The sequence below is a fragment of the Helicoverpa armigera genome, chromosome 24 (genome assembly GCF_030705265.1).
Source record: "Helicoverpa armigera isolate CAAS_96S chromosome 24, ASM3070526v1, whole genome shotgun sequence".
Lineage (NCBI taxonomy): Eukaryota > Metazoa > Arthropoda > Insecta > Lepidoptera > Noctuidae > Helicoverpa > Helicoverpa armigera.
Genome location: NC_087143.1, coordinates 345372 through 371797, shown reverse-complemented (window position 1 = coordinate 371797; position 26426 = coordinate 345372). Strand labels below are relative to the sequence as shown.

General features: G+C 36.0%; 1 protein-coding gene across 2 annotated transcripts in view; it reads left to right on the top strand.

Moving 5' to 3' along the window:
* Positions 1-26426, top strand: part of LOC110380682 (uncharacterized) — a 163524-nt gene that overhangs the window by 100119 nt on the left and 36979 nt on the right. For both annotated transcript variants that reach the window (XM_064041068.1, XM_064041067.1), the window contains exon 25: positions 20722-20924. In XM_064041068.1, the coding sequence (XP_063897138.1) occupies positions 20722-20924 (203 nt within the window). The remainder of the gene's footprint in view (positions 1-20721; positions 20925-26426) is intronic.

Genomic DNA, 26426 nt, shown 5'->3' with positions numbered 1-26426 from the left:
AGGCAGATAAATATCACGGTAGTAACTGACCTTATTATAACCGTAGTACATATTCTCCTTGAAGAGCCACTAACCGCGTCGGTCATACAATTAGTGTTAGATCTCAGGGCCGCTCATAGTAACTGTATGTTATTCCATTGTCATGTGATTGTGACGTTACTGCAGATAATTGCTGCGTCAGTCACGGGTACTGAAGTTATTTTTGGTGTAATATCATGGCTGTTATTTTTGTGTTAGGCAGAGCTACCTACGTACCTGTAGTATAGACATATTATTAGCTATGAAGTCAGATGTAGGAGAGTACCTATTGATATCAGTGGAAAGCCATGACTGGGCTGCATAACAGAACTTCAATGTATAAAAATATTCAGCGTTTTTGTTTTTGTCTCAGATGTAACTGAATCTAATGATATTCGTCAAATTATGAGCGTACTGCGAGGTACACTAGAACTTCATAAAATAATTGACCATGGGTCTATTATATCAAGCAATTATAGGGAAGGATAAACTGTCTTTATTTTCAGCTGTCTTGTTACTTTAGTATAATTTCATTTAGAGATTTTAGACCAAGCTTAGTTTAAAATCTACTTTTTTTTTCAACAACAACACAGACAAAAAAAACTGCAACAAAAAAGTAAACTAAACTGTGCCTCGAAGACATTTGTAACAAACCAAAAACGAATCAAGAATAAAACCAACAAAAAACACAGCAACAAAGTGCCTCAAACCAGTGCAACAACAAACCTAGTGATGTGCGCTAGCAACAGCTAGCGCAGTCAGCAACAGTGAACGCAGTGAGCAACAGTGAGCGCAGCAACAGAGCAACAGCCACGTTGTTGCTGGGCAGCTACTCCGAGTGATGTGCACCAGCAACAGCTAGCGCAGTCAGCAACAGCTAGCGCAGTGAGCAACAGCTAGCGCAGTGAGCAACAGCGAGCGCAGCAACAGAGCAACAACCACGTTGTTGCTGGCAACTACTCCAAGTGATGTGCACCAGCAATAGCTAGCGCAGTTAGCAACACGTGGGCAGCAACAGAGCAACAGCCACGTTGTTGCTGGGCAGCTGCTCGGAGTGCGCGCGGCGTGCAGCCCGCGCGCGCTGCACGGTCCCGAGGGAACTCGAGCCATGCGCTGACCGGGTCATGGAGACCATCTCTGAAGATGCTGAGGCTGAATTGGAACTTGGTAATGGTTTAATTATTATTTAGCTACTCATTGTAGGGGTCTTTAGAAATAAGGTTTCCATTTTGAAGACACGATTTAGAAGAAAGAAGGTGATGGGTAGATGTGTGTGTAAAGGACTAATTTATGTGATACATATGATGTTTTATCTCACGAAAGAGGGTGGGCACATTGTGTATGTATGTTTCGGTGAGTCAGCCACTACTGAGCGCTCCTGAGCTTACGCCTATAATGTGCACATAAGTATTGGCTCACCCACTTTCGTGAGATGGAACATCTGTACCTACCACTTCTATTGGTATTTTAGACAGACAAATAATATGATCGTGAAAATATTTTTGATTAGGTAAAAATGGCAAAAGGCAATCCAAAACATTAACATTCCGCAGATACATAATACCTATCGTGTTTTCACCCTGTTTTTAATGTGGAGTAAGTTGGTCCTTAGGTCCAGCATGGTCTATTACATCAAGTCAATTATTACATTTAATATCTGACATTAATTTAGTCAATTGAAACTGAGTACTTCACAACATGTTCATTTCAATGCCAAAGATGTTAAAACAAAGTTGATTTTAATTAGAAATTCCTAAGTAAAGTCGCAGCCTTTGCGTGCTCATTGCAAACTTTTAATTAGCCATATGTAATCGTCATACGAGTAACGTGGAAAGTAATTATTTGTTTCTTCAACTAGTTACAGAACATTTTCTTACACTTTACTTACTTGGTAATGGATGCTTTTCAACTAGAAGTGGTAACATATACTCTTCATATAGTAGTAGAGTCAAATTGATTTTATTTCGAATAGGCCTTTGCACGCTCTTATGAAAAGTCACGCTAGTTGCACGGTTCCAAAAAGTTGGTCTCATGGAGAAGAGCCGGCAAGAAACTCCATAGACTCTTTTTAAGAAGTTAATATTTATGTTCACAAAGACATGATTACATAGCAATAGTAGATTGATAAAGTTATACATAGCGTAGTTAGTTACTCACTGAAATAGTGGTAAATGTCTTACTGGCATTCAGAAAGACTTTTCAGTCGGTTTGAATAAATAATTGAATTGAATAGCCGTTCCCATTATTTAATCGATATTTTCTTTCACGATATACTAGCACCCTTTCTTTAATTTATTATTTATTCGAAGATGTGAAAGAACACCATAGGGTAGGAATAGACTTATCTAGTATTCATGTTGATAAAATAATTTAATTACATTAGGCAAAGGCGTCTTGTCAAAATGAGCTCTTCCGTGTGTCGGAAGGCACGGTAAACTGTAGGTCCTGGCTGGCATTTGAACACTTTTGGCAGTCGTTACGGGTAGTTAGAAGCCAGTAAGTCTGACACCAGTCTTACTTAGGGCTATTGGGTTGCCCCGGTAACTGAGTTGAGGAGATCAAATAGGTAGTCGCTCCTTGTAATATACTGGTACTCAGCTGCATACAGCTAGACTGGAAGCACTCGGACTCGGCAGATTAGGTACACATTAGGCAAAGTATTGTTTTCAGCAAATTAATTTGCTTGAAAAGTGGACTTTTTGCAAACGTCCAAAACGAGTAATAACCATGAAATCTAAGCAAACAAACCCGCCTAGTGTAGTAGTATTTACTCAAGAGCGGAATGTCCTATAAATAGTTCATCGATCGCGCCAGAACTGTTAGAATATTGAACGAGAACTAATTGTGTCCTATTAGTTAAACGCTATAATAATGCTATTTATTGTCTCGTTAATTTGAAAACAGTTTTTTTAAACGATGGTTTACTATGAACTTCTACGTGTTCAATTTTCAAGGTTAGGTCTCAAAACAACTGTTTTGAGAAAAACTTGTCAGTGAACTTGGGCCTTAGGCGTTTGTGTTTTGTTATGTGATGTCAATAACATTTAAGTATTTTTTAGATTTTTGAATATTTAATTTTGTTAATTGTTAAGTATTTGAATACGTTTTCAAGTTTGATTCAATTAACAGTTTCAATATTTGGGCGGAAAATAAGTTTTTAAGCTCCTGATTTTTTTCCGCAATTTTTTCTTTTACTATATATTTAATGAAACAAAACAAGAGTAGGGTTCCTTTATAAGGTAAAAAAATACTCGGACCCCTATTTTATGACACAAAACGCACTTACTAGGTTTTTTTGAATTGGTCACGTTGTAGGGTCGAAAGTTACCAACTTGTGTGTCACGTGTATCGAAGAAGGGTTAAGTGTCGAAATGAGAGGGTTGTGTTGAAAGGGTTTTCCTGCTTTTTATTGCTATTGAAGTTTTTTTGTCACGTGGACTGTATTTGTTGAACATTGTGCTGGTTTTTCGGTTTTTAATTTTATTAACCTCATACTTTGAGCAAACTTACTTGAGCTTAGTAACATTGATAAATAAATAGGAAAACACAAGCATTTCTTATTGGTTGATAATAACTTTTTCATACTCAGTACTGTAAGGACAATCAGTTGTGAAACTTGAAAACATACATTTACTTACTTGTATTTATTTAAGAATTTATAAAAAAAACAATGCTACTGCTTGTAATACTAAACACTGGAAACACAAATAGAGTTGTTTATTTTCAAACTATTTAAAATATACGTATATTCATACATAGAGAAGAAAGCAACTATCATTTTAGACCTAATTAATATCTTTAATCATCAATCATGATGTTATACTGCGACAAATAACTTTCAATAAGTATGTATATCCATCAATTCAATAAGGACCCTAAAAACTCTTAGGTACACTTCAACCAATTAGCCACCTTAGAGACTACCGTACCATCCTTTTAATCCAGTAGGTAAGCAACAACCGTTGTGATCAGTCTGTTTACTTATTTAATTCGCGCAGGCCAGGTGTTCCCGATTGTAAGCTATAAATAGCTTCCACAGATACTTCGCGAAACTTGAGTGAAAAGATTGTTTTGCAATAGACTGTATTATGCATTCGGGCTATTTTTGTTCATGTACAACCAATTTTGCTGTATCACTTCTTTGAAATTAATATACATTGGTATTATGGCTTGTCATGGTTTTTCCACCATACATGCCGTCGGAAGTCTATGCTAGCACTTGAAAGCGATAATTTTAGGAACATAGTTTTGTGTAAAAAAATGTAGTCGGGTCGCTGATCAGTGATCAGCTCTTTTGGTTATCATTTTTAACCGTCTCCAAATAAGGAGGTTCTCAGTCTGACCTGCATGTATGTTTGTGAATTATCTCGCATTTGGCTGAATCTATTTTTCTCCTCAGTTAAGTCAAACGTGTAGTAAAAACTCGAATTCCTACTCGTCTCTTAAATAGCAGGCTTGTTAAACAGCCAAAAGAAAAATTGGCAACAATACCTAGTGTAATTTGGATAGAAGGACCAATTTCGAGCGTCGTTACTCTTTGTCCACAAGCATCTAACAAGACAACAGGCCTATTTCTTATGTAATTAATCTTTTTCTTCCTTGCCAAAATTACACGGCTGATTCCTTTATTCAACTTTATTTTGTACAGTCACGCACTATTTTAAGATGACTATAAATCCAAACTAATATTATAAATGCGAAAGTAACTCTGTCTGTCTGTCTGTCTTTTCTTCACGCCTAAACTACTGAACCGATTTGTGTGAAATTTGGTACAGACATAGTTTGAAACTTGAGAAAGGACATAGGATAGTTTTTATTACAAAAAAAATAAATATAAAATTATTCCGGACATATAGCGCCATCTATTGGTCAAATCAAAAATCTGCTGGTAGTCACTATTCCACGCGAACGAAGTTGCGGGCAAAAGCTAGTATATTTATATTTTGGATCGATATCCATTTATCTAGCAGTGTTTGTAACCTTGAGAATATTATATCGCTTTCATGCGTATAAAATTTTCAGAAGCTACTTTAATTTTGTTAAAAAGTACCTTAGTAAAATGAAGGTGACGATAAAAAATATGGTATCTAAGTATCAAGAAAATTTTAGAGGAGTGAGGATAAAGAAAGATAAATTGATCTTGTGAGAGATGACAAAAAAGGAATATAGCAAAAAATGTTTTGCAGAAACCGTGAATTTCATGGGATAAGGATAGAAATGAGTGGTGAAAACAAAACAGAAATAGAAAATATAAGACCTTGAAAATACAGTAGTGAAGATTTTATTCCACTTATAGATACATATAGCTTGCTAATAGAATAAAAACTAGATGATACAAACAATGGAATCATAACAACTCTTACCGCACGAAGTAAAATGGAAGACATAGATAAAGAAAATACTCCAATTCCATTTTTAAAGAATTCTCATTTTCAAGATAAGGGCATTACAATAATATGCAAAGTATAAGCAATTATCTATTCAAGTCATGATTCCTTTCATAAGGCAGATTGCACAAACAGTAGAATATGTGTTCAGCTTCGTAAGATAAATGATCTCAATACTATCGTTATGCTGTGTGATATGTATGTTTGCCTGGAGGGTAGTTTTATCTTCATATATTTTTAGACTAGCTTTCACCAGAGCTAGCTTCCAACCAGCTTCAACTTTGAATGTCTCATCATCATCAGCTTTTTTATCCCACGTCCCACGGCAAGGCACAGGCCTCCTCTCACAAGGAAGAACGTTAATCACCACGCATACTCAAGGTGGATTGGCGATTTCAGACTTCAGTCTTTTTCAAGATGCTTTCCTTCACCTTTTCACAGCCGCTGGTGTCCAATATACACTTAGAAAATACATCTACTTGCTATCGAAAGTTTTATATGCAAGTATTCCTTAACAAAAAACAATTGACTCTCAGATAACTTAAGTTCTTCTCAATCCAATTATAAACTCCTGAATGGGAGTTGTATTCGATTTGCGTGAAAAAGAAACAAAACAATTGCCTTGTTATCGGCTGTTCTTTGTTGTTTTTCTTTGATTGATTTTAATACGGTTTTCTCTAACTTGTTTTTCTGTCAGGAAGCAATGTGTCATTTGTTTGGCAGTCGGAAACTTGTCCTATCTGTTGATGTAGGCAATTTATGTCACATTTTTGCATTATACGTTGTACAAGTATTAGTCCATTTCTATCTTCTGTTTCGTCAACAAAATTGTGATTCTTCATAAAATAAATAACATCTTGTTAACCTTATAAAATAAAGAAAATAACGTTGCCTTTATACCAAGACGAATACTTTGCATTCATAACTTCTGTAGCCTACAAACCTAATTCGGACATACCAGACGCTTATAACCTAGTACCAGGGGCGCATAACAGAACAGGAGTTAATAAAAGTTCCCGAAATTCTCAGCAGTGACGTCACAGATATTAGTTACAGAAGTTCAACGACCTTTGTATTCTTCTGACTAAACGATGGCAATAAGGCACTTCGGTGAGGACCAGAAGCATTCGGGTAAAAGGACCAATAAGTTACGTGCTCAAAGTGAGTGCTTTATGAGCAATTTGCTGGAGTGCTTGCTTTTCAAGATGGAGCTACCTGAGGTTGCTCGATATTGATTTTCGATCATTTCTCAAAGTCAAAGTATCTTTATTGTGGCCTTATGTAAGTAACAGATCTTAACAATGGGTATATGCGAGTATCACTATGTCCTGCCTAATAGGCATACAATAATTACATGGGTAGGTATTGCCAGTTGGAATTAATATTTGGTCAACAATTTAAGAAATCTTGGATCGTGTAGTATGCTTATTAGCGTGTAGTATGCTTATAACTCGTGGTGGCCCAGTGGGTAAAGAACCAGCCTCTCGAGTATATATAGGGTATATAGGGTGTGAGTTCGATTCCAGGTCAGGCAAGTACCAATGCAACTTTTCTAAGTTTGTATGTACTGTCTAAGTATCTATAACTTAGACACCAATGGCTGATAAAAAGGTGAAGGAAAACATCTCGAGGAAACCTGGACTATTATATATAGTCTGAAATCACCAACCCGCATTGAGCCAGCGTGGTGATTAATGCTCAATCTTTCTCCCTGTGAGAGGAGGCCTGTGCCCAGCAGTGGGACGATATAAAGGCTGTAACAGTAGTATGCTTTATCAATTAAAAATTTCGTAATTTATTTTTAAATACTGGAAGTTCCTTACTGTCTAGAATGTTAATAGGTATTTTGTTGTATATTTTTGATGCCATGCCAAATAAGCTTTTGTTAAATAGAGCCGTTCTGCTCTTGCTAGACTGATAAATAAGTGGGAAATCAAAGAGCAATAAAGTTGTGATCGAATAGTTCAGCAGGTTAAATGTGTGAATGAAATGTATTGGCACAATTGATCGATGGACATCGCGTTGCGGGGAACACTTCTATGATTTATGAGACCCTCGTTGATTGAGGAACTGAACAATTATTTTCATAAACTTTAGGTGTAGCAATGTTTGCTTGATAGTGTACCTAAAATGCGTTAATTCGACTGATTGCGCTAATTCGACTTGAAGACATTTTACAGTGTTGAATAGCCTATTTTTCGGGGATTCTTATAGCCTTCTTCTTATCTGCGTGTGCGCAGAAATTCCCAGGGAATGCGGATGAAACCGGTGACAAAAGCCAGTGTTTTACACATATATATATTTGGAACTTGATAATTGCTGGATTGATTACGATATTTGTGTCTATTAAAATGGGTTTCAGGATAGTTTAAACTCTCAATAAGGCTTGCACTGTAAATTGTATTGAAAGATACCTCTGTCCTTATTGTGTTAACCGTATCTCGGCGAATAAATATTTTCTTTTCATTTCATTTCTCTATTGAACTTCTCTGATTATACCAACTGTGTAGTATGGTATATATTATATCAGTGAAAAATCAACGCCACTAATTAATAAATTAAACTATTTACTATTTAATCGCGGTACACTTAACCCCGCCATTCAGTCCAGTAAGTGGACAGTTATAATTAACCGAGCGCCGCGTTGACAGCTACTTGGCACTAACCGAACGATTCCATGACAAGTAACGATACTCATTCATTTAAACTGTCCGATCATGTCTGTGGATTAAATCGATCTTTAATTGGCGAGATAAATGATAGTATATATAAAAGACTAGCTGATCCCTACGGTTTCGCCCTTGTCCCTAGTAAAATTCTTCGTGTACCCGGATAAAATATAGCCTAGTCGATGTGATGTGACCAAGTGTGTAGTTTCCTAAAGTGATGGAATCGTTCATATGGGTTCAGTAGTTTCGGAGCATTTAGGGTACAAACAAACATAAGATTTTTTCCTCTTTATAATATTAGTTTTTAGACAGTAGATATCATTCTTTGCAATATTGACAGTTATTTGAATATTAGTAAGCGATATATTTACCCTTTTTTTTAATGATGGCTATATATTATTTACCCTTAGATACTTAGTATTACAGTACATAGTTTTCTTTGGAATAAAATTCTTGTGGAAAAACAGCTACATATTGTTATTCCACAAGAATTTTATATTCCCCAGAAGAAACTAAATTAAACTGCAATTTAATAACATATTTCATAACGAGTTGATACATCGAGGTACAGTCGCGTTGAATGCAATTCTCTATGAAAAGAGAGCCCAGTGGAGCGTTCAGTACACGTGATGACAAAAGTGTTATTCAGTAGTCTGTTTTTAATTACACTTTTACATGACAATGCGATTGTTTTTATTGCCTTATTTTTTTGTTTGTTGTAGAGTGTAGGTAGTAATTAATTATGTCGTTTTAAATATCGTATCAATTATTTTGTTTTGTAGGTACACTTTTAAACAAATACATACTTACCCTCCTCTGCTGATTGATGATGATTTGAAAGATACCCCTTTTAAACAATATCAAGGCTTTAGATTTATTTCCATTAACATAAATATCAGTATTTTTTTCAATTTTCACGTTTTTTATGCCATACCATATTTAGGCATGCTACGTAACTTTCAAGCATGATAGAGCGGATCATTACAAACTCCTTGCCATCTTGTATCCGTCGGTTAAGAAGCAATTTGTGAGATGACGCGACAAAGATAAAACGTCAAACATCATACCAGGAAAGATTGATAATATCCTTCTTAACTTTAATCACAGGATCCATTACTTTACCTCGTGGCTAAAGGGCTCGTGGCTAAGGAGCTCGTGGCTCAATATTAGCCACATGGTCGGTTATAAGGTTAACCTCTTGTCGTCCTCCGAGCCTTTTTCCCAACTATGTTGGGGTCGGCTTCCAGTCTAACCGGATGCGGCTGAGTACCAGTGTGCCACAAGGAGCGACTGCCCTATCTGACCTTCTCAACCCAGTTACCCGGGCAACCCTATCTGCCCGTAACGACTGCCAAGGATGTTCAATGATAGCCGGGACCTATAGAAGTTAACGTCTTGTATGTCGCTAAATATAAAACAATAGAAAATCAATTGGGTCTCGCGTATATCTGCGTTCCTACATACAATGTGTTAAGCAACGCTTATCACGGCCGGTTTGTAAACGGGTGACAATCTATATACCTATGTTATACGGAGTTATTCCTAATTTCAGAAGGTTGAAAATATAGGTCTTACCAAGGGTTTTCGGGTTGCCCAGTTAACTGGGTTGAGGAGGTCAGATAGACAGTCGCTCCATGTAAAAAACTAGCTCTCAGCTACATCTGGATAATTATTTTCGGATTTATTATATAAAAGAAAAAAACCCTTATAATTACTTCAAAATTATTTACTTTAATAGGTAAATTATGTATATAGACTTACCTTATCAACGACCATCCACGTGCCAAAATCATTTGTTTGTTGACTTTTGCCATTTACAAAAATAAATGGAGAGTTAAAAAAGTTGAAAGGGCGCAATTATTTCCCTATAATTTGTTTCATTATAACAAATCTATTGTTTTTCCGAGTGTTTTCGACATAAGTATTGTTTTCGTCTGAAAAGCTTTTGATATAAAAATGTTTTTGACTAAAAATACAGTTGCCGATCGATCCCGGAAAAATAACAAACGGAATGAATGAAAAACAAACGTTTTTTGAACGAAAGAAATATGTGTTTGAAGTCGGTTTTGGAACCACGTATTAAAACCGCATTTAATTGTTTTACAAGGTTTTATTCATTCATTAGCATTGAAGGCGGGATGAACAAAAATTTACATTTTGCCTGCGACTGCATTTGTGAACATATTTTACAAAAAAAAACACTGTGTTTTTGACAGTTGCTTTTCTTATGATGAAGAGATATCTAATGCTGTCTTCAAATAACTTTGTCGCTGTAATGTCGGCTACTAATAGCGACAAAACTGATTAAATGTGAAACACATCGACAGTATTTTCTTTTTCTGACGAGAGCTGTTCGAATTTTTTAACTTTCCTGCAGTAACTTGTAGGCAAATTCGTAGCGGCAAACTTATAAATTTGAAGAAATGAAGAACTAAAAGACACCAGAAAATCTTTCAATTTCTTCACATTAAGACATCACTAAACCACCATTACAACACTCATACATTACTTAAAAACTACCAAAGTACAAAAACCAGCCCCTCTAATTCTCCTTAACCCTCAAAAGCCCACTAAGTACAAACGGACATAAATATTGTTCAGCGGCCACTTGGCCACGCCCCCGGCCGTAACGTTTGATAAAACCATTAAAACTTTATAATGAAGGTAGCCTGAGCCGACCGTAACTGATACCTGGCTAACAGGGTTGCCGCAAAGACCGAGTGTAGAGAGTAATGGGTTAATGCACATTTATTTGAGTTCGAGAAGAGAAGAAACGTGCGATGTGAAAGTTAAACAGCCTTCAAAAAGAGACTTTTGAGGTTACTTACCCAATATTCTCGCTATGTGATATGATTGATTTTTCATTAGCCCCATTACAAGTGATATCCAATTCTTATCTCTAGAAAGCTAAACAACATATAGACAGAATATTGGGGAAGGCCGTTAGTTTTTTTTTTTCTATTATACATATACATAACATATACATATACCTTTCTTGTTCCGTGTTATTAAGAGGCTCGATTCCTAAGCCTTTTACTGAAAATTAGCAAGCCTTCTAACGTAACTTTCAACAAGCTTAAATATAAACTCAAAACTAGTTAAAATCTCTACACAACAAACAAATCTGAAATACATTGTTTTTCTGCGTACCCTAAAAATAAAGGGATCCAGATGTTATTTTGATAAGGGTACAAACAAAGAATGTGACAACATAGAAAATATCAAAAATTTATAGCAGTCAGGTGTGAATTGCTATTAGTTTCCAAAGTTCGGCTATTAAGCTGGCAACCCTGGGCCCTAGCGTGAATGTTCAAGTGTACTTTCATCTTTTGTTGTCGCGTTTATTAAATTAAACAGAATTAGTGTTGCCAGCTGCTCTAGCAACTGTTCAACTTTTGTTTGTGGAGGGCTCTCGCAAAACTAGCATTATTTCAAGACAGCGGAGTTATGATATTGTTCGCTTTTATGCTATTTGCAAGTTAGTATTTTATAATAAGCTTACCACTTGGGTATAGTAAGAAAAGTTTTTTCTTTTCCAATAAACGAACCATTTTAAATACAGCTTCTTACAAAAAGACAATTTCTCAGATTAATAACAGTGTCATATTTGAAAGATGATCTTAAAATCGTCAACGAAAGTGCAAACTGTCTGCAGTTAAGAAATCTATTGATTTGGGCTAATTAGTAGACGCAGTTTAGGATAATACAAACTTATATATAACAAATACTTCAAGTTACATTTCACTCATAAATATCCCATGTTCCAAGTTTCTTTACCATCTACCCCAAATCCTGCTCCATCATCCACCATTTGCATACCCTTGTTTTTTCAACAAGCATCATATAATAGGTCTTCTGTTTGAAACACAAAAGCCATTCCTCGTCTCCCTGGCTCATTGCCAGAAGTATATTGCTTTGATATCATCTTTAACGGTCGGGTCTGCGTTTGGCAACAATACACTAAGATATCTGTCTTTTAGCCAGATAGATCTCAAATGAGTAATCGCTGCTTGAATATTCAGTATTTGTGGCTAAATAGGCTAGTAGTCGTTTGTCAATGTCGTGGTGTGCTTAAATCAGATGTTACATGGGTTAACCTTATTATAGAGGAATAAAATAATGTTAATATGCAATTTGATTTGATCGCATACATAACGTTCATTGCCATCCTCTTTTCCTTACAGTAACTGTAAAGGAAATCTAATACCTACTTATTTCTAAAGTTATTATGAAGATGCTACACTTACTCCCATGCATTTTCGGTGTGACGAAATAAATAATAAGAACTTATTTTCGTAACCGGTAGGTACCAATGCATAATCATATTTAAAAATCTACTTTCATATTCTAACAGAAAATAGGTGTTTTTCATCTGTAAAACTCAACGAATTCTTTTTCACCTTACTAAACATCATATGAGATGTCACTTTACCAGAATATTTTTAAAATCTCGCTAAAATATCAAAATCACTTTTGGCATCGCATGTACCATTTTACATGTCGTAATGCAATATCGATAAGCGTCGGGACCGCACTTTCTAGACTTATAACAACGTTTTGGCTCTCTGACAGCGATTGTACCTGAATTTTCATAAACATACATCATCTTTGGGATTGCTATTTACCTATTCATAGATCTGCTTTTGAAGAATGAGGTTTTATATGTAAATTCGTTGTTTAGAAACCCTTTGAAAAGCTAGTTTAGTGTATTTGAAATAAGGCAGAAAACTCATTCAATTCACGATATAACCATGAAAACTCTAACGGTTCTTATTGACACGTTATCTCAAAATGTTACGCAAATAATCATTTAATCTACAACATGACTAAATATTGCAAACAGTTATTTTTGGCATTATCCAATACAACTATAACATTACCAATCCAAACAAAACATTTTTTTTTTCAAAACAGCACCGATTCAAATAAATATCCACTTTATCAAGCTATCGACACAACGTGAAGGGTCTATCAAGAATATCGGACGCCTGGAAATGGGTCAAACCGATCCGTTAGTTCGGACTCCCCAGGGGACTCGTAGACTTACCGACGCTGTTTTGAACAATTGCCAATTTAAATGTGGTCATTTGAAAGACCTACTGTCGTTTGGATAATTGGGAAAAGTAATTTAAAGCGGTAATAGAATTAAAAGTATTATCAGGAATTTCGTTCGAAAAACATCTTGAATCAATAGGTCATCCACATACACATAATTAGTATTGTGTTATTTACACCTTTACAAAGTTTTAAAGTGGCTGTTTGTCGTTTCAACGTGTACTTTTATTTCACCCAAATTATTTTTGTATTTTTTCCTATTAATACATCAAATCTTCACCAAATCATACTCATGATACATGTCTATCCTAATTTGATGATAACCGTTATGCAAATCGGTCTCCGAAAATTCTGCAGAAAACGAACGAATGACAAAAGCATTAGATGCCATCGGTAAAAAAAGGCCGGACTACATTATACCCGAGGGATCCTAAAAACACACTTGCCAACTGTGCAAATTATGCGCAAATGTAATAAAAAGTTTTACTGTGTGGGTAGGTAAGCAGCTCGTTTTAACGGAAGATATTGCACGGGCAACAAAAGCGTTTTTCGCAATTTTACCACTATTCAAGCTGTTTTTGAATTTCAATATATACTTTCGAAAATGCTTATATGACAGAAAGAATTTCGAATTTTCACATCGTCACTATCTTATTTGAACCAGCAAACGCTGAATCGGTTTGAAAAGGTAAAGGATTTACATCGAGCCCTAAATCTACCGCCCAAGGTAAAACACTGGGAGCCGGTAATCTTAGCGTTTCGTCTGCTCCCAGTTTCAGGGCGGCCGATAAATATTTACCAGCTCTATTGGAAGATTACCTCAACAATGTTCTGTTTGAATAATGCTGGGAACTAGGTGAACTTTGTCAGTTTGCACCTTGTTGCCAAGTGAGGGCAAGAAAAAAGATTTTGGATTGCTGACATGTTTTACATAGGTGCGGTGTTTCCAATAGTTATTGGGTACGTCAAATAAATCAGCAGGTACAATTATTGCCGACGACAATTTCAGATCTGTATCTATAGTTTTAAGATTGTTGTTATTATTTCTGACTAGTTAGTTAGATCTTGTTTAAGATTTAGAGCAAAAGATTTGAAAATTACACAAAACACTAGTCAAAAAGCTGGGTGTTACTTAGTTATGTATCAGTGTATTATCATGAAAGCATGTCTCAATAACAGTACTATTGAAATCAAATTTTAGGCAGTAATAAAAGAAAAAAACAATAACCACGTAACCGCAATGAGTCTCCCCAATAATAGGCATTATTTATATATTATCCTGAACACTGACTTACTCCCATTGCTACAATTTGTTCATCAAGTTGATCTTTGATTCCTCACAGCACACGCCAATGGAAATAAATCAGCTATCATTGATGTGGATGTAAACATGCTGAATGAAATCTCCGGTGTAGTTGAGTCATTCGCTGTAACTATTCTGTTTTGAACTGGCAACTGTTTGTTTTCATCGATAACTTGGATAGTAATACCTATTCATGTGTAGATTTTTGAGTATGGAAACTTTCTAGATAGTATGACCAATTTGTCCATCCTTAAACCTTAAGACAAATCCTGTTTCTAAGGCGTTCCATCGTGTTACCAAGTCCGCTAAATCAAATTCTGAATTCCGACACTCATCTTTCTTTAATTTATCCTTGAACCAGCTAATCATATTAACGTCCGAAATATCTTCAATGACTTCAAATGCTTCTTAATTGACTATAATTATATAGATATAATTATGTTCCAGTCACAAGCTGCGAAGAACATCTCAGTTACATTTAACTGGCCGTTAAAGTTATCGCCTCTTACTTCCTCGGCTTTCAAAAGCTTTAGTATACCACTAAAATAGATAAAGAGATGCAAATCTTGTTTTTTTACCAAAGAAACAGTTTCTTTTATACTGAATTAACGACCTTAGAGGTTTGAGAACATTAAAACGTGACTGTATCGAATTCTTTTGTTGTAAAATATACAGCCTAAAATATATAGGTTTAGATATGTCACCGGAAAATAACAAGGCACGTAAATTGATTAATTTTCTTTTTATTAAATTACGGCTAGAATTCAATGCGTTAAATAGTACATTTCGACTGCCGTCAATTATTTTCCGAGAGTTGATCAACTACCTAGAAAATTGATCAACTTACGAGTCTTGCTATTTTTCGGCGACAGATACATAATGAAGTAGAAACAGATTTAAATATGTATTTAAAATTCGAAACATTTGATGGAAACAGACCTGTATTACAGATTCCTTTAGCAAGACAGCTAAATAATGATTTGGAAATGTAAAATGTAGGCGGCCATTGTTTGAATAGTAATGGAGCGTAGTCTGTAGCCATTGTGAAGGGCCACTTATTTCTGATGAACATTTTAGCTAAGAGTATGATCGAAAGGGTTTGTAATATTCTAATCAAAAGTGTTTCAGATGTAGCTTTGTTATTAAAATTGTTTGCATCAATGATACGTATGTATGTGTTGTGAATATCAACTAACTATTAGACCTTCTTTCTGCCGTTTCACGTGGGGTGTGACACATATTTCCCATTTAACTGTATTTTAATTGTAATTCGTCATTTTCTTATTTCTAACGACTGTAATTTTTATTTATTTTTTGTAAGGCAGTGAACACGCGTGAGTGAATAAAAGTATTTTCTTTCTTTCTTTTTCTAATTTTGGTGTTTTGTTTCCACACAATAAAATAAAAATTACAGTCTAGATTTTTTTATGGGTTAGTTTTGAGTTTTAATTATGAGAGTCTGTACATTATCAACACCAGTTTCTTTATCAAACATGATGTGTATAAGCTTGAAGTCACCCTCAAGACATTTTAATGGACTTGTTTAAAATCTTAACGAACATGTCTGTGGTTGTAAGACATTCATTAAAAAGCAATTATTGCAGGCCCCGGCTAGCGTCACGTCACTGTGATTGCGGTTTAACTAAACTATTTATTTAACTAATAGGTTGTCTACACTGACACTGTTATAAGCTGTGCTGGCATTTTTATGCTAATCTTCTTTTGTTTTTTATTATGCAGCGTCGTTGAGTTGAGTTTAAAGGAGTCTATAGCTTCTTTTGTTTTTTTTCTTTATTATGCCTTTAGGTAACTTTTTGTAAAGTGGAGAATAAAGCAGAATTTGATTGTTTATCACAAAATATTAAGTACGGTAGACCGCACATCAGTGGTAACTGTCATGCACCTTAACCCAATAGTAATAAGTACGATTTTCCTATAAAACTGTTACCACTGACCTTAAGTTGACTGTACCTACCGTTTAAGCAAAAGATGTAGCTGCATAGATGTAGTTTAATTATTTATAACCATCAAAACTTATCAGGTAAAACCATAGAAAATCAATTGTGTCTCGCGCTCCGACATACAATGGGTTGTAATACACACTATCATAGAACTAGCTACTAAGATGGATCTCATCACGCAAACACTAGAATGACCAAAGTCCAGTAAAAGTCAACCCACTTCACCATTCTATCAGTTACAAGAACCTCTTTCAAAAGGTTACCATCTGACATTTACCAGAAGAGGGAAATTGCCTCTTCTAGCACAACTGGCTATAGCTGTGGTATGTTCGTCTGGGTTCATGTTGTATCGCGATCTTTGGAACCACTTGACCTAGAAGCGATGTAAGAAGTGCAGCGTTTAAATGTGTGATGGATGCATTCTGAGATTTGAATATATTTCTTTTCTCGTATTGTTGACAAAAATGGAGATCGTTTTTACACTTTTGATCGATTAATAGGTGCCAGTGTCGAAATATCTTCTAAAACCAGACGGAACTTTAGTATCTGGTTTGAGAAAACTGATTGTACTTTTAGTATTGTCTAGTTTGTGAAAACTGTCTGTTTTAAAACTTAACTTTGCCCACATATTTATACCTAATCGGGTCCTAAACGCAGTATTAACCATATGCCTTTTTCTTTGTCCAATCGCTTAGTTTACGTCAACGTTTTTGGAAAATGTGAAGCTTAAAAATCCTTTTCTACGCCTATAATCAAATTACGTAGTACCTGATTCGCTACGAATGTTAGCTTTAAGGACTCGTAGCGTTATTGCTACGCCGTAGTCAGTCTCACGATTTCGTAGCCGTCCATAATTGTCACCAAGACTATCTCCTACTATTATAATGTAGTTCACAAGTATTGCATTATGTTATAAGAAAGGCGGGTTCACACTGTGAATGTGTTCAATGTCACTGCTTTGTTAGTCGACGATGGCCGGGTCAAGTGTGCCCCAGCCTTAAGTTTTCTGTTCATATTGTAGAGTTATGGCAAAAGTGTAACTAAAGCAATGCATAAAGTATATTGTTCGACTAGATTATTTAATCCTTGATACGGAGATGTGAAATGGTTATTCAGGCAAATCAAACTGATTTTTGTAAAAAAAAATATGAAGTTGCTTTAACATTTCATATTCATATTCGTTTAAAAAGGACCCCATTATAATATAATGAATATTACGAGTATTCAAACTAAAATATCAAAATTAAAAAAGTTAGAATGTTTCTTTCTACTAGTTTAATTACTATACCCAAACATTCTCCTTATTTTCATCTTCCAAAGTTAATTTCCATTCAGGTCCATTTCAAATACACCACAAAGCTTGACTTCTCCCTTCCCCCTGTGATGTAAGGTCGCCCTACATCTAGTGGCCGCAATGTAATAGCGTTTGCAGTGATAACAGCCCTTCACTCCGCACTCGAGGTACGCTCGTATCATATAGCTGCTATTGAATGTCAATTATATCTATCAGGTATATTCTCTTAGGAAAGTAATAGTGGAAGAACCGACGTCTCAGATTTCCGTCCAATCGGGCTATGAGAGTGAAGGAATAGTGAGTGCACCTGTGACTGCGCAAATGCTTTTGCACTATAAATGTCCTGTACAGCAGGCTGATCTCATCTCAAATGAGAATGACCGCTGTGGCCGAAAATCGGTTAGGACGTCATTAGCGTAAGCAACCTGGGCACTCTAGTAGAACCTGGTAGTCCGATTTTTACTCCCGAACCAATGTTGTTATTTTCCATGAATAATTTTTCACCATTTTCAGTTGTTTTGAGGGTAATGATCAATGGCTATTTCAATTAAACTGAAAAAAAAACTGGCTGCTGTGAGAGTCTAAAAATTTCTTGCTGTAGTATTTGTAGCATCATTATGTCCGAAAGTACTTACGATTCTTCATAATTGCTTAACTAAATTGTTCTTCCATCTCTTTAAAATGTCACCTGACCAAGTATCAACGCATACAACATACTATATTGTTCTTCAAAAATAAGTTAATAAACCTCACTTTTAAATTCACCTTCTTATGACAAAATCTACCAACACTACGACCTACCCCAGCAAATACTCTTTAACCTTTGTAAGTCTTGATGCTCTCCATCCATTACCGCGACCCTCGCCCCCCCCCCTCCCTAACAAATTGAGTTTATGCGTCGATAACGGCCGATATCCTTGATATATCGTACGAGGGGAGACAGCTAGAATATTGTGTCAAGGGTGACATTTTTTGCTAGAGGTCTCACTTGGTTTTGGTGAACTATGATGAGGTGAAGGAAAGTTCCGTATTGTTTATTAATAAAAAATGTAAGGAATCATTTGTAATATAAAATATTTAAAGTAAAATGAAGAGATTCTTCCAAATAATATTATGTTCTTAAACCTGACTCTTTCTTGTTTACAATTTCAGCCAATGTCATAGCGGTAATTTGTATTTTAATACCAAAATAGGGGATATAAATATCAATAAATAACTTTGGCAAAATATCTATTTCTTCATCACGTTTCTGAATACACAACAGACTTATTTACACTTAATAAAATGATACACAAAATGCACGAATTTTTGACAACGCCTGACTAACTTTTTCTGTCAGATTATGAGCTCAACCATCAAAAGTCTAACAAACCTTTTGAAAAAACACTCCTAATCTTCAGACTTCAGAACAAAGACATCGATGTCCTTACCCTGCCAATTGTCCCTCGCTGTATAAGTGACAGCGGGTTTAAAGACGCCGACTTACACCGTCGCCGACTTCCCGACAATGAAATGCTAGCGCTATTTGACATGCCAACGACTTCAATTGAGCTGAACGTTTGGTCTGAGAAAAATGTTGGAGATATGCCTTGACTTGAGTTTTATTAGGGTTCTGTTTAAAATGTTTTTTTTTTGTGAATACTTTAAAGTTAAATTAAGGGGATGCTACCTACACAATAATATGAGTTTAAAGTGTTCATAAATGTTTAAATAATGAAATAAAAATTGGAACTAACATATTCATGTAAAATAAAGTAGCTAAAGCAAAACTGCATTTGGTTTTCTTTATTTACAGAAGCTGCTTTTTCTCGTTTTTTTTTATGAAACAGTTTTATTCAAAAGATGTTAAAAAATCGAGGCTTTTCTCTTTTACGTAATATTTTTTTTCGTATCAAGAGATTTACGAAGATTTAAGAAGAATTTACTCTCCATACAGATATGGCGAAATAAATAGTTATGAACAAAACATCATAGATTCGATTCCCATAACAAAAGCCGAACGGTAACCGAATTACAGCATTCTTGTATTTGTTGAGTTATCATAGCCCGGGGCCAGTAACACGATTTCTGTCGATGTTCAGCGTTGTCTCATACTTATTGTGTTACCGGTTAAGGCTTTGTTTATACTGCTTTCGAACTTCCTGAAAAACAATCGTATTTTGTTTATTTTTGATACAAAAAAAAATAAGGAAACATTAAAAAGTTTTCTTACTATATGGCCTATCTATTAGTTGAATATAGGGTTCACATAGTTTAATGATAAAGGTATGTAGACAAAACATTTAACTATACATGCTTTTTAGTGTCATGTTTTTTTTAATCGACACATTATTTTATTTAACCCAAAGTTTTACCTCTATACTATGCGCTTATCTCGCCTCGCCTCTTTATTACGTATTTTTTTCAAGAACATATTTAAAACAAAATTGAACGTTAAACATGAGTTCACCTTCGCCTTAAGATTCGTTTGTCGAGCCACTTTATGCCTATCTCAGATTCCTCGTGTCTGGTCTACTGGGAAATTATAACGTTTACTGCTTTAGCTTAGTACTGTTTGGGCTAGAAGAATTGACGTCATTATTTGACTAGCCTTTTCCTAATGAAATAGCCTTCTGCTTGATATTGGTCTCGTGGGTAAGTCTGAATAAAAGCGGTAGTTATCATGTGACGAATACTTTGTAATACTTTTTTTTGTGTAATAATATAATACTATGTTTAATTTTGATTTTTGAAACTATCTGTTCCAAATGTATAACTGAGATAAGATGTAACGTATGTATGATGAGAAATGTATCTCGAATTATTGATTCCTTGCTGTATAGGTTGATAGGGAACATTTACATTCTATAGCAAATAAAAAATCTTGACAATCCTAAAAAATATTGTTCAGATAAATGAAAACCTCATATTTGCTAAAATATCGTCTGAAATCGTAGATTGCTAACCATCATGTATCACCAAGAGGTGATGTATCGACCTTGAAAACATGGCATTTTCTTCATCTCTCCTCTAACAACGACCCCCTTTTTTCCAGATAAAATCCGCAAGAAGTATGCAGGTCTCGGAGACACGGTGGTGTCAGTCCGACTGGAGCGGTCCCCCCGAGGGGGGCTGGGCCTCAGCCTGGCTGGTCATCGGGACAGGAGCAGGATGGCCGTGTTCGTCTGTGGGCTGCACCCGGCTGGGGCCGCGGCTAAGGCCAGCCCGCCGGTCAAAGTTGGGGATGAGATTTTGGAGGTAAGATTTTAAGATGGTTTTTAATTGACTTTAAAAAGTATGATTCTCATTTTGACTTCTATGTTTGTTTGGGTGTGACTGTCTTACGTTTGGTGCGGTTTTCAGAATACTATTTGTCAGCCTTTGGAGAATGTATTAGGTACGTATATTGTTGAAGTTGGTGCAATTTTTTCGATCAAGTTTTTTTCATTTTTTGTGTGTAAACATTGTCGCATTTTGAGGAAGTAGGATGCTTCATGCAGTCAAATACTTTTCTATGTTTTGAAGAGCAATAGGAGTGAAGTGGTATATGCCGAAGTAAAAATAATAGGTGTTATTTTTGAAAGAACAGCCTTCTACCGTCAGTTTCGGGTGCACCTTGTACCTATACTCGACAATATTTAGATGTCTTATGATGGAAAGTTTGGGCATGTTCCTTACAAAAACAGGGCTAATGTCCTGAATTTGGAACTTAGAGAAATACCTTGTACAATAATGAAAATGCCCCTTAACGTGACCCAACTCCCGTTTAAACAAAGTCAGCTTCAGCATAATATTGGACCTCAAATTTCGAAGATTTATCGACCCATTTTGACATCAGCTTATCTTCTTTTATAAGACCTCAACTTAAAGAAAAAACTGGAGGCAGAAAACTGAAGGTAGATAAAAAATATTGCCCTCAGTTACCCGATGAATAAATGACAGCGATTTGAGCTGAGAAAATACAGAGCAAACATTGTGAGACATATAAAATGGCTGCCGCGGGAACATTGTGTTATAGCTACGATCTGGATGAAGACTGTTCTATAATATACCTTGTATTCGCTTGATGTACATATATAGTAAAATATGGTTTAGATGTTGCCTGCGGTTATACTCATGTCACATGTACTATTCTTGTGTCTTTACCAATCTCAGTTATTCTCACCCTTTTGCAGTGTGAGTGTTAACTTTCACACACTAATCTCTAATATTGTAGATATTTAAAAAGTTGCGTTTTCTGTCCAGTTATTGTACTGTTGTATCATTATCATCTCCCCGAGCCTTTTCTCACCCTATGTTTGGGTCGTCTTCCAGTCTAACCGGATGTAGCCGTGTACCAGTGTTTTACTAGGAGCCACCTATCTGACCTCCTCAAGTTACCCGGGCAACCCAACACCTGTTTTTAAGACTATAGGAGGTACTGTTCCATCTATACTAAATTAGGTAAAAAAAAACTTAGTATCAATCAAATAGAAAATAATATTTCTATTGTAAGGAAGATAATCATATTTCTCTCAAGCTGCAGTAGTTCCCTCAAAACACGAGTGAAGCCGGGTGAGAAAGCTAGTTGTATACACAGAGTTGTTATTTATTATTCTCTGCAGTGAATCACCGGGTCGTTGTGTTTATTTTGTTTCGTTCCTAACTGTGTTACCGAGGTCTTAACTACCCGTCCTAGGAATCTTTCGGGGGTTAAACAAAGCTCCATTTTCATGGATATTATTTTTAGGTGTATTTTGCATACTTTGTGTTGAAGAATCCGGGATTATATTACTGAAAATGTTTTCGTGTAGATCTTTGTGTTTTGTTACAAAAAATCAAATATTCTTTGCTGAGGTATTTCTTTGGATGGTTAGCGTTTACTGGTAATATGCTGGTTAAAATTACTGTTTTTCGTGCTACCCTGGTCATTCTTAAGTTATATAAGGGTATCTTATACACTTGTAAATAAGTAGGTACTGGCCAAATACGTGATTTATATCGACCTCCTAAATCCCTGGCTACAACGAAAATTAAAGTGACGGTCTAAACCAAAATCCATACGACCTGTAATTTGATATATTCAAAGTTTCACACATTCAAGGCACGTAACTGAACCAGATCAATAGAATTTGTACAATTTGCTGAGGTTTAACCATGGAGAACAAAATGACTAGCGGAGGTGCCATATCGGAAAATCGCCTAAGAAACAAGCCCGCCAAAATACGGGTGTACGAGTGACGAGAAACGTTACTGTTTTTGCCCTTGTACGCCTTCTTTAGACCCGGTAATTTTTTGCAATACCATAAATCGTTGTAGTTCATTCGTAACTGATCGTTTTGGTCATGCTCATAGCACAAATTTGACCTAGAAGAAGGCGCCTGACCTACCTGCATTATGGCATCTCCGCTCATATTTCCTTACTTCGCGAGTTTAACTTTGTGAAACACCAGCGATATTCATGTTAGAATAAATGAGAGGACTAGGCTAGGATAACACCTATAATAATATCACGAATTTACGTTGTTTTGGTTGCTGAAAGATAATCCTTAGTAAATATATAACCTAAAAGACTTTGTGAAGGCTTCCAGTGTTTCGGTGGCCTTCGTACCTAGGTATTATGTAGCTTATAAAAACAGCTTTTTATGGCTTAAGTACCAGCTTGTGTCATCCTCTCTTTAGCTATGTAAAAGCCGGATTCGGACCTTGCCGTACCATCTAAACCGCCAAAAATATCATGTTTGTTGTTCAGATCCTCAAAACATTCATTTTATTCTAGTCTTCAGTATTTGTTGTTTGTTTCTTTTTCGTTATAGGGTCTTGTTTTGGCTTTTGATTAAGGGACCCTAAAGCGTGTCTGTCGATTACCTCTCTCAGAGGCACCGTGGCAACTTTCCCAATTTAGACTAAAACACCAAAGTTCCTCTTTGACAAAGTGTAGGTATAATAACTCACGTTGTAGTCAAAATACGGAGAAAACAAATGATCGTGTCATACGCTTGTCGCAATGTTTTACATATTGTGTTGGAGCGCGGCCAACATCTTGTTTCAACCATTTATCTTGACGATATATTGCAGGGAATATGGAAAGACTTCAAATTTTCTTGATCGGTGAATTCGATAGCTAAAATGTGGTACGTTTTGATAGCCTAGGACTTGGTGCTATATTAGTTATTAGTTAGTTAGTTAGTTACAGCCTATTTATCGTCCCACTGCTGGGCACAGGCCTCCTCTCACACGGAGAAGGTTTAGTTATTGATATCATATTATAACAAACACTTGTGTTGATCAGATGGTCTGTGAGGTGATCATCCTTTTCTACGGATTCGTACTCCTTAAATAGCAATTTAGCAACTTCATCAAAGGTTATGGAAAACTTAAAGATTCTGAAATACGGTTTTTCCAAACGTTGTTATTTTGGATTCTGTAAAGACATGCGAGTAACCTAAAGTCCAACATATAATTACAAAGTAAGTAGTTCAGTCATCTACAAAAAAGCACGTGTTCTAAACTGAAGCATGTATGAAATCAAAGTTACATTGAAACTTTTTCTTTAGACACTTTGTAGCTTTATTTTTCTACAACCTTTGTACTAATTACACTGGTTACTATATCTAAGAATATTCTAAAAGAGTAAGTCCATAGCTGAATCAGCGTGAACGATTAGGTATAAGATGTATCATGATGGAGTACACGCATGTTGATGTATTTACATAAATTAGCGGCTCCGGTTGTTCCGTGTGCGGTACTGGCAGACAGCCAGCGGGAACATAGTGGTGTGAGATGAGCGGAGATGGTAGCAGAGCGGATAAAGTTGTAGTAAATTTTCTCGGAGATTCAATGTTAATATCACAAAGTTGGTCAGTTGTTTTGCTTCAATCACTGAGGACAAAATTTTGTCCTCCGTGGCTTCAATGCATTGATCTCAGGAGTTTTAGGACTGATTGTTTTTTATTCGGTATTAGATAGCCCATTTATCGAGGAAGCCCATAGGCTACTTCTTATCCAGGTGCGCAAAATAGTTCTCACGCTAGCAAAAGTTAGTAATAACTTTATACAGAGACATCAAATTCGTAAAAATCGAAATTATTGTATCATGATACAGTGACCAGTAAATAAAGAACATAGTCTGGTATTATAATGGGACTAGTAGGTACCTAAAGAGTTAACAGTTTCAGGTATTCACAACCTAATCTCCTAATCCCGCTTCCGCGTCCGCTTCGCTCGTCACCATACCCACAGTCCGCACCGCAAGAAGAGGCGAACTATTCGAAGCAACGTGTTGCGATTTAAACATTAGCGTCGTTCGAACTAATTTGTACTGTTGCCTCATGCGGGTTCCTTCACTTCTTTGAGTTTAGCTTGGTTTAATGAGGGGTAATAGTTTTGGGTCAAATTGATTACAAATGAAATAGGTGATAATTTGCATGAACATAGTAGTCTAGAGTCCAGATTGAGAGTAGTAATTGGATAATGTAAGACCAAAATAATGAATGGGTAAAACAGTAGTGATTTCAAGCTCCTATTCTACCTTATCACACGCTTTCTTACCTACACATCCAATACAAGCTACCTAAAATCGTTAGAACATGTAAAATATGAAGGTACCTACTAAGGGTCACTTCGTTACTACAATATCATAGTTGAAAGGACCTCACGACACACAAGTGTTATCCAAAGGGTTATCGCGCATACCTTCATAAACTATTCTTTGAAAACCTTCGCACGGAAAATTGGAAATTATTTTATGAATAGATTTTTACTGGACTTGAATGTGGATTCGGTAAATATTAGCTTTACATAATATGAGTATGTAGTAATGCGTGCACATAGGTATAATTCATGCTATCCTAATGGCGGCTAGGAAAATCGCATGAGTAGCTGAGTGGGAACCATTTTCAGGTATTAGAAGTCGTAGTAAACGTGCAAGAATTATGGCCACATGCGTGTACCTTTGGGCTTGGAAGTTGATTAGTCGACACTAAGTTGGCCGAGAATTATACGTACTCGTAATTGTGCAAAAAGGCCCTGTTCTTGTGTCTTATAGTAGACTGAGTTCAGTGTCAGTCTGAGATAGTAAATCTTCCTTAAAGATTGCTTCTTTAAGAGAAAAAGCAAAAAAAAACACATCACATTACAGCCCATATCTCAAATTGTTGTTATCTATTTACCCCCTACTCAAGTTACACCATAACACATAACTCAAAACTAAATGAATAACACAATTTCCGAAACTAGGTAAAAGGCAAAACTACCGGAGTATAATTAGATAAACAACTGGCTGAACAGTTATACGATAGCTGACGGGAGCGCCTTACACTTTGTAATAGCAAATGTTACGTTTCACATCGTATTCGTATTGCTACGAATTTTCAAGTAGGGGCCTTGTTTATTCCGTTATTTTGTCACCTCGTTGGTCTAGTAGTAGTGTTGCTCGACAGTTGTGCGCGGGTTCTTGGGTTCAATTCCCAGGTCTTGCCAAAATGGCTGTGTGGGTTTTAAGAAACTTCCATTAAGTAGAGAAGTAGCCTGAAGTATGAAGTGGGTGATTGAAGCACCCGTGCATCGGTCGTATTGGATTGCCGTCCCATCGGCCGAATTCTTGTGCAATGTAAGCACCTGATAGATATGTATATTCCATGCAGTTGGCTAATCTACGTGGAGAACTGCCGCGGTGGTTGCCATTCGAAGCTATTATGAATATACTTTGGTGCCACTTATGGGGATAATGTTAATAAAGACTAGTCCTACATAGTATGTCATTGCTACTAGCTGCGACGG